This window comes from Bufo bufo, chromosome 5, assembly GCF_905171765.1.
Source record: "Bufo bufo chromosome 5, aBufBuf1.1, whole genome shotgun sequence".
NCBI classification, from domain to species: domain Eukaryota; kingdom Metazoa; phylum Chordata; class Amphibia; order Anura; family Bufonidae; genus Bufo; species Bufo bufo.
In genome coordinates, this window is record NC_053393.1 from 528,160,354 (window position 1) to 528,178,405 (window position 18,052).

Below are 18,052 nucleotides of genomic sequence, written 5' to 3' on the forward strand. Positions count from 1 at the left end.
CCCTCGAGTTGGTTATAGCCTGAATTGACAAACCCTCGTTGCTGACACACGGGCGGCATTTCCTCCAGACGAGGGTCAAACGCTTAGAGCCTTCTTGACGGAGAAGTAGCAATTATGCGAATCTCCGAGCTCTCGCTGCAATCGGCTTCCGCTCCATCATCGCCTTGTTTGGGATCCTGGGACTGAATGCTAAATGCCTGACTGCGGGATTTATATTGTACCTCTCAAAAAATAATCATGAAAAACAAAAAAATCACGATACCTCCTTAGCGCATGTCCACACAGGTCGGGAATTTTGGCAAAAAATGTTTGCTGATGGTCTTTTTGCTCTGTCTTTTTGCGGAACGGAGGGATCGCGGACACATTCAAGTGAATGGGTCTGTGATCCTCATGTGCCTGCCCCAAGTGCATTGATTGCGGACCGCTATTTGCGGTGCACAGCACAGGACACCAACGGTCGTGTGAACGAGCCTTTACTGTGTCTCTGCAAACCTGCACGCTGTGAGAGGAGGAGGGGCAGACCTCTTATTGCCTTAAAGGGGTACTCTCGTTGTTACAAGCTATCCCCTATGCACAGGACAGGGGATAACCTACTTCTGGGACCCCCACCGATCACAAGAACGGGGGCCCCGGGCCTCTGAAATGAACAGAACAGCAGATTGGGCATGCAAGCTACCGCTCCATTCATGTCCATGAGAGTGCTGTACTCGGCCGTCTCCGATCTAACAGCTATCCTCTATCCTGTGTGTAACAAGCGGAATACCCCTTTAAAGTGGCCATAGCATTAGACTTTGCTGAGATCAGCTAAAGTGTATGAAATGCCCAGCTGACGTTCATTCGCCATATGTTGAGCATTTCAACGTGCCCTATCAAGGTCTGGCAATTGAAAACACATGCACGCCCGGGCGAGCATGCATGTAAACGAGGAGCATGTCAGGAGCAGCTGATCTCTAAGGTCACATCCACAAGTCCCAGAAATGCTTCAGTTTGTCGCAGATTTGGCACTGCAGGAATTCCATGCAGATTTCAGCATATTTGCCGCAAATTTTTTTTGCCAAAATTCCCGAAATGAATGGGTCCGCATCTGTAATGCGGAATGACGACGGAACGGAGCCCGTGTATTGCGGATCCGCAAATGCGGTCCGCAATACGGGGACAGGACACCAACAAGCCCTAAGAGTAGCTGCAGCTTCATCTCCCTCCTCCCTGTCCACCATTTACCATGTTACTCTGCAGCTGGAATAGTTTCTGAAAATTTTTTAAAGGATGTGCGTGGAATGGAAGACAGGCTGCTGGGAGGTAAGAAGGAAACCACTTTCTTGCACTCCGTCACCCGAATCCTACCCCTCGTGCACTCATCTGGCACGATTTCTCCTGCAGCCTTCTCGTGCTCCCTGCTGCTCCGAGCGATGATGGCGGGCACCCAAATCGGAAGACAGCTGCAAAATATGGAAAATCGTGTGACTTGAAACGTGCGACAGTGAAGGTTCCTATTAACACACATTGTAATGTTTGGTTGTAGGAAGTGGCTGGTGAAAACGTGGGATCTCTGGCCCCGGGAGAAGAAAGGAAAGAGAAGGTTCCGAGTCCGCACTTTAGCCAACTGGTGGCGCTAACAGAGAGTAACACCCTGTATGGGCTCGCCCAGAGAGTAGTCGCTACAGAGTCCCTGTAAGTATATTTTTATTTGTCTGTGCCGATGCCAGGTGTTTAACCAGTTACATGCTGCAGCCAACAGCGGTGACTCCCAGCTCAGTCTGTCCTCTCGTTGTTACACCCTACGTCTGCGAGCTCAATAGGCCTGATAGGCTGCCTGTCAGTGTGGCACTGACGAGCATTATGCATTGCAATAAAGGAGTATTGCAGTGTATTATGGAAGCGATCAGAGGATCTCAAGTTGGAGTTTAGTAAAGTTAATAAAAAAAATATCAAAAAATAAATTAGAAAAAACTGCTGCAGGCCTTAGAAATGTGTTTACCTGTAAAACAGTGGCCCCAGAACATAAACCTATGAATAACCATTGTCAGAATCATCCGATCCCGTGTACCGCACCTGCATCCTCTGCTTCGCCACCATCTAACCACAAGGGTTCTTCTTTCTCAGGGTTTTCTTGGCTGAACAGTTTGAATTTCTGCAGACGCATCTGGACTCTGTGATGCCGGCAGCTAAGAAACCCTTCCTGCAGCAGTTCTACTCGCAGGTGAGTGCTCCAGGTCACAGCTCCAGTCAGGGTGCCCCCCACCTTTCTTTATAGAATTACGTACATCACCTGTACAGACTGGGGGTCATTTACAAAGACTGGCTGTTTACGATGGTCTACGATTCCCTTCTGCGCTGCTGGAGGATGTGCCTTTGACAAGGCGCTCACCACATCATAAATTAGGCGCATCCTCCAGCGGTCCACTCCATGAGTGAAGTATTTTTTTGCACCTGGAAATGTTACACCTTAAATGTTAGTAAATTTGCAGAGGCCAACATTGAGGCCCCCCCCCCCCGCCACTTGATGGCGTAAAAAAATCCATGTGACAAAATATTGTCATACGGGTGTTTTTAAAAGTAAAAAAAAGAGGTCTTGCAACATTTTTTTATGCCCAAATCTGGCGTAGGGATGTTAGTAAATTCGTGTAGACGAATTGGAATGGCAGAGAAATGCTGCCGGGATCCTAACTGTAGTTTTTCATTTAGTGCAGTTTCGGATAATAACGCATTTTGCTCTCATCCGATTCACATTTTTTGTATTTCGAAAACAGCTCTAGTGCCGGCTGCAGTTAGTTTCTGGATGCCGCCATTAACCGTGTCAGACCAAGTGCACCCATAACCAGCGTCTGACCAGCAGCATCCCCCCCAAAAAAAGTGTCGGCAGAGGAGTACCCCCATAAACGAGGTTGGTCAGAGCGTCACCATACAGCAGGGGTGGGGAACCTTTTTGCTGCTGAGGGACATTTGTATATTTGTAACATCTTTCGGGGCCCATACAAAGATCTCAACTTAAAAATTTGACTGCTATATTTGGCCAAACATATAATTGACTTTAGGGGTAAGTTACAGAAATTGCGCTTCAATAAAAAAAAAAGCCAGAGCGTTGTATTCTTGCAGTACAAAATGGCGTCTGCACTATATACATTATGTATAGTACAGGCGCCATTTTGGCTAAATATAGCAGTGTAATTTTTAAGTTGAGAATCTTATATATTTAGTTCTTTATTTGGCATTAATGGCAGCCAAGCTCATCCCAGAGGTGTCCAGAGAGGGGTTCACCCAGCTTTTACTCTCCCTGCCACTGTCCCTGCCTTCGCAACTGTCCCTGCCTTTGTCCCTTTCTCAGCCTCAGATCTGGCCCCCCCCCCCCCCACCTCCATCAGCCTCCTATCAGACCCCCCAGCCTACACCTCAGATCACACCCCCATCAGGCCCCCCAGCCTCAGATCAGTCCCCCAGCCTCAGATCAGGCCCTCATTAGACCCTCCATTAGCCTCAGACAGGCCCCATCAGACCCCCAGTCTCCGTCAGCCTCAGATCAGACCCCATAGCCTCAGATAAGACCCTCATCAGACCCTCCATTAGCCTCAGATCAGGCGCCCATCAGACTCAGATCAGACCCTCTCCAGCCTCCATTAGCTTCAGTTCAGACCCTCCCCACCTTCCATTAGCCTCAGATCAGACCCCAATCAGACCCCTTAGCCTCAGATCAGACCCCCCCCCACCCCAGCATCCAATCAGACTCCCCACCTTGCACTTCTTCAGATCGGACCCCCAATCAGATCTCAGATCAGACATTTAAATAAATAAACGTACCTTTCCAGCTCCAGATGGCGTTGCCAGTCGGCAGATTCTCTCGCCCTCCCTGGTCTTCTTCCCGCCACGCTGTACTGTGACCTGACAGAACATAGCGTTCGGTCAGAGTGCGCGCCTGCACTGTACATGTCAGGACACAGAGCGGAGCCCGGAAGAAGACCAGGGAAGGCGAGTACAGCCAGCGCAGCACTGTTCTCATCTTCCTGTGCCTCCTGCATGCTAATGACCACTTGCATAATGGACGCCGTCATTAGCTTTTGCACTGTATGCTCTGGCAGGGAGCCGGGGGCCACATGAGATGATCCTCACCCCGGCCCATACAGTATCATTACCCCTATAACAGTGTAAGTCAGAGAGTGTCCCCGTAAACAATGTCAAGGTGCAATCACACAACCGGGTTGCTGAAAAACACGGATACTGGCCGTGTGCACGCCACATCACGGTGTGGGCCCGTTGACTTCAATGGGCCTGTGGTCCATTTGTTGCGGACATGTCCTATCCTTTGTGGATCAGCTGCACGGATACGGAAGCCCTTCCTTGCAGCTGCGCCACAAAAGATACTTCTAGACATGCCCTATGCTTCGCCAAAGTCAGTGGGTCCGCACCGTGATCTGGTGTGCAATTGGCGGACCGCAAAAATGGCTACGGCCGTGTGCATGAGCCCTTAGAGTGTATTCTATCTCGACTCTGCCGCATTAGCGAACTCAGCACTGAACGGGTTCTCTTCTTCTATTTCGGGAAATAAAGATCTAGAATTCTGCAGGTTTTCAGCATGTTATTGTATTAGATGGAGAATAGGCTGGCGAGATCCACTGCTTCAGTCGTGGTGGGGTGCTGGTCCTTCTCCAAAAACTGTGATTCTCATTTTCCAAAGCAGAACCTGTGATGAGGATGTGACACGTGATAATTGACATTTGCAATCACGGATTCCTTCCAGCTCGGCTCACTACACAGGACACGGAATAAAACGCCAACCACATTGTGACATGTAATAACGTAGCAGAGCCGAGCTCGTCAGTTAACATGTTGTAGCATCATGCTTGTTCTACAGAGTGTACGTGATTCGAAAAAACATGGCTGCTTTCTTCCAGAAACAGCGCCACTCTTGTCTATGGGTAGCGCCCTGGTATTGCAGCTCAGGTCCATTGAAGCGAATAGGGCTCAGCTGCAGTACCACATACAACCTGTGAATGGGTGTGGCAGTGTTTTTGGAGGACAGAAGCCATGTTTTGCTGTCCTGATAATGTCTATAACTGGCACAACTACAGATCTGCGTCACTCAGGATGGATTCTCAGCCTCTGATTGATCACATTTGGCTGAGATCTTGCAAACGGAGAATACACGGAAGGCCGAATTTTTTATTGCAAAACACTTACGCATTTCCAACTTGGACATTTCCGTAGGATAAGTGGCTTACAGATGTGGGTGCCAACACTGGGACCAGCACCTATCTCCCCCGACCCACATCCTGCCCGTTGAGGCCGTCAGTAGTGTCCTCATAGAATGACTGGAGAGGTGGCGGCCCTCAAATTGCGGATCCGCAAAACTCTGATGCCGCTCGTGTGCGTTGTGCAGTTTGTGGAACGGAATGGGCTGCCCATAATAGAAATACCTATTCTTATCTGCAAAACGGACAAGAATAGGACAGTTCTATATTATATTAGAGTAGTTCTATTTTTTTCCCCAAGGCAACGGATGCGGACAGCACACAGAATGCTGTCCCCATTTTTTGCATGAGGCCTAACTCTCATAGAACTGAATGCAGAGAGCCACAGGCCTCCATGGCCACCTCCCATGGTGCAGGAGTCAGATATGTATGGGGGATCCTCTGGATATTACCTTAAAGGGGTTATACCATGAATAATGTAAAAAATGAAAATGACATGTCATCTAGTGCAGAACAACCTCTTTCTAACAAAGCTAGGACCAGCCCTGTACCTCACATGGGTCCAGAGATCTCCCCATTCATTGCTCCGATTGTTCGGCTAGATTTATATCAAGGTGGCAGCTCGGGGGCGTGTCCTTTCTGCTGCAGCGCAGGGGGCGTGTCCTTTCTGCTGCAGCTGGCGGCAGTTGACGGATGGAACTGAGCATGTGCGTCTATCTCAGTGGAATTGGGAAAAGAGCAAACAGCAGGTGGCGCTATACAGATAGATTTCATTGAATAACTCAGTGGCTATACACCATTTTTAATTACATGCAATCACAAAAGTGTTCAAATCCAGGGGCTGGTTTGAAAACTGTAGAATATTTTTCATGCGGCAACCCCTTTAAAAGGGGTTGTCCAGTTGGCAAAGAAAGGGAATGGTTAAAAAATATAAAAAAGCATTCCTACTCGTCTGACCGATCCCCGCCATTGTCCTTTGTACTAATGTTCTTGTATTATTATTTTTTTGTGTGTATTTTATAGACCGTGTCCACCGCCAGTGAGCTGCGCAAGCCAATTTACTGGATCGTCGCTGCAAAAGCCATCGATTATGAACAGCTCCTGCAACTGATGGCGAACGTGAAATGGGACGTGAAGGAAATCATGTCCCAGCACAATGTGTACGTCGACGCCTTACTGAAGGTACTTGGTCTCTTCTGTGCATATATCTGCGCCATGAGGCCTCCACAGTCAGCCCAGTGGGGGCGTCATTTCTGGGTGCCCTGTGTAATCGGCATTACTAGTTATCATACTGCAGTGGTGCTCAACATGGAGAGGAGAGACCATAGGACCACGTGTGCGCGCGCTGTGCACCTCCCATCCAGAGATGTTCTGGAGTCGTCCTCTGATCGGCCTGAGCTGGTTCTTCTCTGGCGGGGGAAGGTATATGCTGGTATTTTCTCTAGGGTCTTCGAAATCGTCGTCTGCTGCTCTTTCCTATAAAAAAGGCATCTCGCGTAATAAAATGAATGTAATGGAAGTCTTTGGGACACGTCGGCCACTGTATGGCAGGAGTATTTCCTGACATATACCTACGACATACACTGCAAGCACTGTGTGAACAGACCCTTACTGCTGCCGTCATCCTCCCTCGTTACATATCTCACTCATGTTTCCAGGACTTGTCCTATGCTGCCTCCATATATTACACTGGTTCCCATCTGCAAATCTATTAAGGATGTAAGTGTAACATCACCATAGCTGCACGCAGCGCCCATGACCACACGTTTTCAAACTTAAAGGACTTATACGAGGCTGGAAATGCCCCCCTCACACTGATTCTACTTACCTGGCTCCCCGCTCCCTGCACCGCTCCCGGTCCCTGCACGGCCACTGCTGCACGGTATAAAACATTCAGTCTCGGGGGGCGGCGGCAGCCAATGGCAGGTCGAGACGGGGACCAACCTCCCCAGCGTCATCCGCTAGGGAGGCTCCCAGCCCCGACATCGGATGTTTTTATTTGCACACTGGGAGAAGCAGTGGCGGCCGTGCGGGTAAGTAAAATCAGTGTGAGGGGCGCAGGCGTTTGGGTTATCCAACGAATGAAAAAAAAATAAAAAATCGTGAATAATGCACAGCATTATTTTAAACTATATCAATGGACAGATTGCTGTTCTCCAGTGTCATTTTAACCCTTGTTGGCTTTGTTACTCACCCCTCTATAGCTCTGGTCTCTTCCCCCTCTGTGGGTGGGCAGCAGCAGTGGGTGGGCAGTCCCTAGCACACAGCCCCAGTGATTCGATTAAGGCCTAATGCACACAGCCGTATGTATTTTGTGGTATCATTGTGGAATCATTCATCCGCAAAATAGGGATGCCGGCCGTGTGCATCCCGAAATTTCCATGGGCTCCATTGTCAAAATGTTTATTGTCTGCGGAATGGACAGGACATGTTCACATTTTTACGACATATGGATGCGGAAAGCACACGGTGTGCTGTCCGGAGTTTTTGCAGCCCCATTGAAATGAATGAGTGCGCATGTGTATGAGGCTTAATACATAGCACTATGGTATCCAAATGAAGAGCAAAAATCCAGCTCCGTTTCGCGGAGGTTAAAACGGTACTTTATTTAAGCGGTTAAAAATACATCCAGTATAACCAGTCTTCGTCTACGCGTTTCGGGCTACCTGAGATGTAAGCCCTTACTGGATGTATTTTTAACCGCCTAAATAAAGTACCGTTTTAACCTCTGCGAAACTGAGCTGGATTTTTGCTCTTCATTCGGATTTCAAGTTATCCGCATCCTGGTGCGGCTATTCCGTGCTCACAGCAGAGAAGGGGCAGGTGAGAGCTGTATTTTTTACCTATTACGTGATAGCACTATGGTATGTAATCCTTTCTCCTGCTCTCCAATAACTCAGCAGGTGTTGATATTCATCAATACGCCAATCACTGTTTTCACGCCACACATCTATTCGCCTCTCCTGTATTGGTCAAACCAGATAGGCAAAGATAGTGAAGCACTGCAATCGATTTTTTTTCTAAAACCAGCTTTTATTATACTCACAAACTTGAGAGGAATACAAGCAAACAATTTGACCAGTTTCCCGTCTATTACCCGACCCAGGTTTCACCTTTGCTTCGTCAGGGGTGCATATCTGTCACGGTAGGTAAGATAATGGAAGGAAACAGAACACGGCAAAGCAAAAAAAAAAAAAATGACCCCTTTGTTCCCTAGCATTTGGGGCCTAGTCACCTCCTAGCAATCCCTAAAACACTTTCCCTAAGCTGCTATGCCCATGTGCATATTTCGATGGTAGATATGCACATGCCCACGTACCTAAGGCTATAACACACTGAACCAAACCCTCAGCTGTAGGGAAGAGGGAAAGAGGCACCCAGCTTCTTCAACAACCGAAGGGCCTAGTAAAAATAGACACAAAAGGGAAAAGGACTTATCTAGAGATGTGTTGGAGCAGACGATCCACCAAACTTCCACAGCTCACACAAGGTAGAACTATAACCCGCAAAGGCTATAGGGAGAGGGAGGAATAAATAGCCTCACCAATTACCTAAAGAACAACACCTGGGAGGAGGTGTGATTCTGTTCAAACCCACAACAAAACAAACTGTCAGATCGAGTCACGTGCAGCAACTCTGACAGATCTCCTCAGAACAACCACAGGGCAGGGCGTGACAATATCCCGCCCATCAGGAGCGTGCTTTTTATACACAAGTTCAACTCCTCCTTCCACCTACCTAACATCCTCTTTATTTACATAGCCATTACAATAACCATCTAAAATCTTCAACATTACATTATTAAAATAATTTAAAAAAACATACGAAAAAAAAAAATCCTCATTTATACACCTAAAATAACTGCTATCAAGCAAAATCTTCCTATCCCCTCTTAACAATGACGATTCTTACCACTTCATAATCACATGTCCATATATGGCCAATAGAAAATCACCATCCAGTTTATACCTACTATAAGGATTTAATTATTTATATATTGTTACCATTCTATGCTCCTCTTACATAAAATAATAATTTTATATGAAAAACACAAATACATGCAAAATAGTTCTTTCTCGGCATGCACGACACATTTCTTTTTATACCACACAGGGTTTCAAATCAAAATCCACATTTAGCCCCGAAGGTTGCAGAGTGCCCAATTTATAGATCCACTCTACCTCACAGCGATTTATCTTGGCGATTGGATCCTCCCCTCGCCATTTATTTATCACTCACTCGACTCCCACAAACTTTAACCCTAATGGATTTTTATTGTGTACTTTTTGGAAATGTGCCGGCACACGATGTTTCTCGAGTCCTTTTTTTATATTTCTAACATGTTCCTGTATACGGGTTTTTAATTTTCTCACGGTTCGTCCTACATACAGGAGTCCACATGGGCACTCCAGCATGTAGACGACCCCCATCATTTCACCTTCAATCCTAAATGTACCACCATTACTTCTAGACACCACTTTGGTTATATTACGCATTCTATCTTTTTTTCTGATGATTTTTACATGGCATACAAAAACCGCACCATGTGAACACATGTTTTTTACCACCTTCTTTTTTTAAAGGCAGACAGCTGTGAACAAGCTGATCTTTCAAGTTGGGTGCCTTCCTAAATATAAAATCTGGATGGGCTGGAAGAACTTCCCCCAGCACAGGATCATTTTTTAAAACCGACCAATTTTTCTTTATAGCATTTTTAACCCGCATTACATTTAAATTGGGTATTAAAGGAGAATTCATTATCTTTCTTACTTTGTTTTTTCTCATCATTGATACACCCATCCGCTTCAGCCTCTATTTCTTTCCTACATTTCTCGAGATTTTTTTTTTCCTATATCCTTTTTCCAAAAAGCGCTTCTGGATTATGTCGCTCTGTTTTCTATAGGTTTCTATCTCTACAATTTCGATGGATTCTTTTGAATTGTCCCTTTGGAATATTTTCAATCCACGGACCTTAATGACAACTTGTGGTGTCAATATATGGATTTACGTCCGTGGGTTTGAAATATGCCTTGGTCTTTAACACATTATTCTCCCCAAATACAGTGAGGTCCAGAAAATTGATACTCACTGGACTTATGGTAGTAGTGAAATTTAAATTCCAGCAATTAGTATTTATATTTCGCAAGAAATTCTCTAGCCCCAATAATTCTCCCTCTCAGATTATCAGGCAATCATCAATAAACCATTTCCATAAACACAGTTTACCCTTATCCTATTTTACATTCAATATGGGGGTTGATAAATTCTCCTTCCCAGGCAGCCATGAACAAATTAGCGAAACTGGGGGCAAATTTCGCCCCCATCGCCGTACCAGTCAACTGTAAATAAAAATTATCCATAAACCAAAAAAAATTGTGACTTAAACAACAATCAATACACTCAATTAAAAATTCACCCTGTGCTCCAGAAATGCTATGATTACTCTCCAATTGACCCTGAACTGCCATTAACCCTTTTTCCTTTGGAATTATCGTGTATAAGGACATAACGTCTACTGTAGCTAAGTACGAATTCTCAGTGAATGATCCAAAAAATGTTATTACCTTTAACACATCACCCGTGTCTCGCAGGTATGAGGCTGTGGTAATTACATATTTTTGTAAATAATAATCTACATATTCCGTCAGCCTACTTGTGACTGAATTTATTCCCGAAACTTTAGGTCTTCCTGGTGGATCAACAAGGCTTTTATGAATTTCCTTTCTCCACTGTCTATAGAGAGATAGAGCAATATATGTACAGTCAGGTCCATAAATATTGGGACATAGACGCAATTCTAACATTTTTGGCTCTATACACCACCACAATGGATTTGAAATGAAACAAACAAGATGTGCTTTACCTGCAGACTGTCAGCTTTAATTTGAGGGTATTTACATCCAAATCAGGTGAACGGTGCAGGAATTACAACAGTTTGCATGTGTGCCTCCCACTTGTTAAGGGACCAAAAGTAATGGGACAGAATAATAATCATAAATCAAACTTTCACTTTTTAATACTTGGTTGCAAATCCTTTGCAGTCAATTACAGCCTGATGTCTGGAACGCATAGACATCACCAGACGCTGGGTTTCATCCCTGGTGATGCTCTGCCAGGCCTCTACTGCAACTGTCTTCAGTTCCTGCTTGTTCTTGGGGCATTTTCCCTTTAGTTTTGTCTTCAGCAAGTGAAATGCATGCTCAATCGGATTCAGGTCCGGTGATTGACTTGGCCATTGCAGAACATTCCACTTCTTCCCCTTAAAAAACTCTTTGGTTGCTTCTGCAGTATGCTTTGGGTCATTGTCCATCTGCACTGTGAAGCGCCGTCCAATGAGTTCTGAAGCATTTGGCTGAATATGAGCAGATAATATTGCCTGAAACACTTCAGAATTCATCCTGCTGCTTTTGTCAGCAGTCACATCATCAATAAATACAAGAGAAGCAGTTCCATTGGCAGCCATACATGTCCACGCCATGACACTACCACCACCATGCTTCACTGATGAGGTGGTATGCTTACGATCATGAGCAGTTCCTTTCCTTCTCCATACTCTTCTCTTCCCATCACTCTGGTACAAGTTGATCTTGGTCTCATCTGTCCATAGGATGTTGTTCCAGAACTGTGAAGGCTTTTTTAGATGTCGTTTGGCAAACTCTAATCTGGCCTTCCTGTTTTTGAGGCTCACCAATGGTTTACATCTTGTGGTAAACCCTCTGTATTCACTCTGGTGAAGTCTTCTCTTGATTGTTGACTTTGACACACATACACCTACCTCCTGGAGAGTGTTCTTGATCTGGCCAACTGTTGTGAAGGGTGTTTTCTTCACCAGGGAAATAATTATTCGGTCATCCACCACAGTTGCTTTCCGTGGTCTTCCGGGTCTTTTGGTGTTGCTGAGCTCACCGGTGCGTTCCTTCTTTTTAAGAATGTTATAAACAGTTGTTTTGGCCACGTCTAATGTTTTTGCTATCTCTCTGATGGGTTTGTTTTGTTTTTTTCAGCCTAATGATGGCTTGCTTCACTGATAGTGACAGCTCTTTGGATCTCATCTTGAGAGTTGACAGCAACAGATTCCAAATGCAAATAGCAGACTGGAAATGACCTCTGGACCTTTTATCTGCTCATTGTAATTGGGATAATGAGGGAATAACACACACCTGGCCATGGAACAGCTGAGAAACCAATTGTCCCATTACTTTTGGTTCCTTAACAAGTGGGAGGCACATATGCAAACTGTTGTAATTCCTACACCGTTCACCTGATTTGGATGTATATACCCTCAAATTAAAGCTGACAGTCTGCAGTTAAAGCACATCTAGTTTGTTTAATTTCAAATCCATTGTGGTGGTGTATAGAGCCAAAAATGTTACAATTATGTCGATGTCCCAATATTTATGGACCTGACTCTATGAATGATGAAGTAGGAATGAATGAAAGGTATCTGGGCCACGTCATTGTGAGATCACTACCCCGACACTGCGAGGAGATGAAGGGAGGCTACTGAGCATTTGTGTCCACCGCTGAATGCAGGAGAAGGTGGACTAGAAGGATAAACAGCAGGGGGCGCTACCAGAGAGGAAAATTAATATATATAAAAAGCCAAACAATATTTTCTATTGCATGTATATTACAATAATACTTTTTGTTGGATACCCCTTTTAAAGAGGTTTTCCTATTCTAGAGATTCATGGCTAACATCAAAATACTCATTGTATGAACTGGCCAGGGACGCAGAAACAGCTGCTTTGATCACAGACATCATCAAAACCCCCAAGGGGGTGGAGCATGAAACAACAATTCTTTCAATGTGATTGGCTTTCTGCCCTGACTCATAGAGGGGCTAGGAATCCCCCTCTATGACGTTCATATGCCTTTCCAGGGTATATGTAAAGGAGTCTTTAAGACCAGACAGCCCCTTCAAAGCAGGGGTGAACAACCTGTGGCCCTCGATATTCTGTGCGTCCCCCAACCATCTGGTGACAGAGATGTATGTCTTGTGGCTGCTCACATGCATTTTTCATGTAATCTCCCATTCGATGGGAATCCTGGAGGTGTAACCAGAGTGTTATGGTATATACTGTATGTATAATACGCCATAAATACAGTATTTCAGTTAGTAATACCCCTTTAACTTTTTATTTTTGGCCCTTGGGATTCCTTCACTCTGACAATGTGGCCCCCAACCAGAAAAAGTTGTGCACCCCTGCTTTAAAGGCTATGTACACCTTTCGGAGACTATTTATTTTATGATTGCATGTTACTCATTTTTTGGCTAAAAACATTTTTTTCAATTGGCCTTTATTAAAAATATTGAGCTGTTCTGTCACAAAGGGTTTACTGTTTTTCTAGCTGTGTGACTGGTACAGATGTAGCAGGGTTAGCACTCCAGCTCTTAACTCAAATTTCTTAACTCATCGCGTTATCTTGAGACAAAAGCCATTGAAAAGCAATTGAAGGTGTTTGCTTAGATTAGATAACACAACTCAGAAATCTCAGAAAACAGGAGTGTTAACTGTACTCCATCCATACTTTTAACTTTGCGCAGGTCATCTAATAAACCATATCTCTAAACTACTAAATGTCCATAAACACTTATTTAAGCCACATCCTTATCAGTAAGATAAGGATTGAGCTACAATGAGTGGTTATAATGTTAGAGAGCAAAGATAAGGAGCCTGTCTGCTCCCCAGATGACGGAAAAGACAGAAAATCCACTGGCTGTTACTACAGCATCTCAGTTCTGTACAGAAAAAGGGGCTACATATTTTTAATAAAGACCAATTTAAAAAAAAAATTTTTTAGCTCAAAATGAGTACAATGCAATAATAAAAATTTAATTGCCCCCAAAGGTGTACATATCCTTTAAAATGGCAGTAATTCACATCTAAAGGTGTATATTGGTGGCCTGACCTTAGGAGAGGCCATCAATATTACATCGGCTGGGGTCCAACACCCCCACCATTCTGCTGTTCAGGAGTAGCTTCAGCGCCCATTCACTTCGATGGCAGCAGTGCTGTAATAACCAGCTCCGTTATTGTGTAGTTCCAGTGCCAAAGTAACTCCCAAACAGCTAGTCGACGAGTCTGCAGGGTGCAGGATCTCTGCCAATCTGGTATTGGTAGCCTATCCTGAGCATGGGCCATTGTTTTAAAATTCCAGAGAACCCCTTTAAGACTGGTAGTCCTGCACTGTACATCTGCTGATAGGGTGTACAAATGTAGCAAACGTTAATTTGACACGTAACATGTTATGTGCACTGTATGTCAGTACAGTAAATGAAGGCTCTTGCCGTGTGACGGGATAGTCATTCTGACTTTGTTGTGTTACAGGAATTTGAGCGGTTTAATAAGAAGTTGTCAGATCTCTCGAAACACGTCCGGATCCCTCTTCCCGTCTCCAACATCCTGTGGGAACACTGCATCCGGCTCGCCAATAGGACGCTGGTGGAAGGGTAAATGTCATTATTACATACACCGGAAGTGATGAATGAGCAGTGACCCCACCGGGTAAAGGGAAAATGCATTTTCTGAGGCTTTGTAAGATACATCGTCTTATATATTCCCCAGTAAAGGGGTATTCTGGTCTCCTATCCCTGGCTTCCCCTCCAAAATGAACGTAGCGGTAGGTTGAGCATGCACACTGGCGCTTCATTCATCTCTACGGGAGTTGCGGATATAGCCAAGGGCTGTACTCTACTGTCTCCGGCACTCCCATAGAGGTGAATGGAGCGGCATCATGCTTGCCTGACCTGGCGCTATGTTTATTTTGGGGTCTTGCGGGTTATAGCTCCTAGCCGCTACTAGGGGGAGCACACTGCATCTGGTTTTATTGCTGCATTCAATGGAAACTGTTTAAATCTGTTTGCAATGTGCCTCCCCTAGTGGTGGCTGCAAGCAGACAGAAAGTCATGGCATGCTTGGAGGGGTAGTTTCACAGAAGCTGGAGATCCTCAGCATTAAGTAGTAAGTAGCCACTCAGAGATACTGGGCTTTTTTTCGAAGAATGGTCTCCAGCCGGCCAACACACGCAGCCATAAGCTGTTTATCCAGTTGGTGTCCAGATGTTGGCTGTGGCTGGTACGGTTATTATTTTCCCTCGCCCTAAAGATTTATTGCTTGTTTCTGCTCTTTCATCTCCTCTAGTTATGCCAATGTGAAGAAGTGCAGCAACGAGGGCCGAGCTCTGATGCAGCTCGATTTCCAGCAATTCCTGATGAAACTGGAGAAGTTGACTGACATCCGGCCAATCCCTGATAAGGAATTCGTGGAGACTTACATCAAAGCCTATTACCTGACCGAGAACGACATGGAGCGCTGGATCAAGGAGCACCGGGTGAGCTTCTCCACCGCGATTTAGAACGAATGTCTTCATTTTGTGTGGGCGCTGAGATCCTCAACATAACTTTCCTTGGTCAAAACCAAATTGGATCTTGCACTGAGGTTACAAAACAATGACCATAAACTCAATTACCACCGTTATGTCCTGCATTGTGTACAGGGGGTCTACTTGATGGGCCATCTTTAGCAGAACCTGTCGATAATCCAGACTGGTGAGCACAATGAATGAGGCCCACAATGAAGGATTCCCATTTGCTCTCTTGCTTGCTCAATGCAGTAGAAGATACACTGATCAAGCGCTGAGATCAGGATATATAGCACGGCACAGGTGACAGGTCTCAGCGCTTGAAGAGCAGCAGGAGAACACAAAGCAAGCACTGAAACTGGGAGAGCAGGCAAAGAAGACATGGCTATACCCGATGTCTAGCGCTGTCAGTCCAGGGAAAAAGCAGGAGGGACTGAAGGTGAAGAGGTGTAAGAAACTGGTGCTCCGAGGGATTTAGCCAGCCCCCCAGTGCTCCAGTTTGGTTACTTGCATATAAGTAAAATTGTGTTTTTTCTCAGCAATGAGGCCATGGATATTCATAATAAAGCTATGGTTCTTATCAGCATGATGCGCCCTAACTGGTTTAAGATGGTTGATCATGCTGACAGAGGTGCATAAAAGAAAAACCTTCTTTTTCAGATATCCTAATAGTGAATTATTAGTAATGGAAGAATGTATTGAGTCCTCCAGGCAGAATGACCTAGTAGCCGAGGGTCCTTACTGGTGGACCCCTCTTTTAACTTAGATTTTCCTAAAAGGGTGTGAAAACATGGGTTTTCTGAACCTGACAACCCCTTTATAGATGTTTTTCCAACACAAAGTGGTGGCATATCCTGAGGCCATTGCATTTTCAGGGTGTGAGGATCAGAATGTGGTGGCCAGGCTCTTGGTCGACAATCTGATAGCAGTTCAGTTGATTACGGGAATTAGGCCGTAAGCATTATCTGTGCAGCTCTACATACTATGTCAGCAGTGTCCTCCTTAAAGGGGTATTCCGTTCATAAGCAATTATGACCTCTGCACTGGATAGGTGATTACTGCTACATCAAGGACCCTGGTTCCCTCACCTGCAAGATAGCAGCCAGGAAGAGTTTGCCCGTACCTGCCCATTGGATCGGTGATAATTGCTTATGACCGGAATATCCCTTTAACAATGATAATATTTACTCTTCATTGACACATTATTTTAACCCTCGCTTGTCTCTTTTGCACTAGGAATATTCCACCAAGCAGCTCACCAACCTGGTAAACGTTTGCCTTGGATCCCACATAAACAAAAAGGCCAGGCAGAAGCTGCTGGCAGCTATAGACGACATGGACCGGCCCAAAAGATAATTCCCAAGGACCTGGCGGATCTGATCTAGCGCAGAAGTGCCACCGCTGGATTGTAATAAATACGTATAATCATGCAAAACGCATCCTTCTCGTGTCTGAAAAAGTATCGCCCTCGTCACATTATATTTTATTTGTACAGGTGTATAAGGAAAGCTTTCTTATTTCTGTTGGTTTGTAAGTTTTTTCTGTGTGGAATCTGCTGAGATTTTAATTATGGGGGAAGACTGGCGCTTCATAAAGTGCGAAGGAGCAAGAGGCACCAAAGAGGCTCAGACCTCTTAATAAATTTGACACATTTCGCAACCCGTGCTCCAGGAAAGCAAGCCATACCTCGTTTTCCAGCAGTGACTGGCGTGAGGTACGGTAATTCTGTCTTTCTATGGGAAGCCACGTCGCCTCGCTATGACCCTCCAGTGTGGCGAGAGAGACGTAAAATTTGAAACAATTTCTGAGCTAAAATATTTAATAATCACATTGTAAATCCCCCCCTTAAAGGGAACCTGTCACCGGGATTTTGTGTATAGAGCTGAGGACATGGGTTGCTAGATGGCTGCTAGCACATCCGCAATACCCAGTCCCCATAGCTCTGTGTGCTTTTATTGTGTAAAAAAACCCGATTTGATACATATGCAAATTAACCTGAGATGAGTCCTGTCCCTGACTCATCTCACGTACAGGACTCATCTCAGGTTAATTTGATTATGTATCAAATCGGGTTTTTTACACAATAAAAGCACACAGAGCTATGGGGACTGGGTATTGCGGATGTGCTAGCAGCCATCTAGAAACCCATGTCCTCAGCTCTATGCACAAAATCCCGGTGACAGGTTCCCTTTAAACTGCAGGCATCCTAAATATGTGAACCATTTAAAGGGACCTCTTATTCTGTTCTATTAGTGAGTATAGTTGCACCCACTAAACACCTCCCCCAAAGGGAGAAGCGGCTTTTCTGTGGCGTCACATGATGTATCACATGATCCCTATGAGCCAGTCAGCAGCTTGAAAAGAGTCATGTGACCATGTAACAAACAGTCCACATTGCTTCAAAAAGAAAAGTCAGAAATACATCTCATGGTCTGTTGACTGGTCGAGAGGGATCATGTGATGCACCAAGTGCTTTCTCTTCAGTCCCCTCTGTTTGGTTCTTT

At 45.1% G+C, this 18,052-nt stretch overlaps 1 protein-coding gene across 1 annotated transcript in view; it reads left to right on the forward strand.

Moving 5' to 3' along the window:
• Positions 1 to 17,392, forward strand: part of VPS50 (VPS50 subunit of EARP/GARPII complex) — a 195,183-nt gene extending 177,791 nt beyond the window's left edge. Inside the window, exons 23-28 of the mRNA XM_040431195.1 lie at positions 1,523 to 1,671; positions 2,104 to 2,200; positions 6,207 to 6,365; positions 14,516 to 14,637; positions 15,329 to 15,518; positions 16,785 to 17,392. Of these exons, the coding sequence (XP_040287129.1) occupies positions 1,523 to 1,671; positions 2,104 to 2,200; positions 6,207 to 6,365; positions 14,516 to 14,637; positions 15,329 to 15,518; positions 16,785 to 16,904 (837 nt within the window). The 3' untranslated portion in view covers positions 16,905 to 17,392. The remainder of the gene's footprint in view (positions 1 to 1,522; positions 1,672 to 2,103; positions 2,201 to 6,206; positions 6,366 to 14,515; positions 14,638 to 15,328; positions 15,519 to 16,784) is intronic.
• The last annotated feature ends 660 nt before the right edge of the window (positions 17,393 to 18,052 follow it).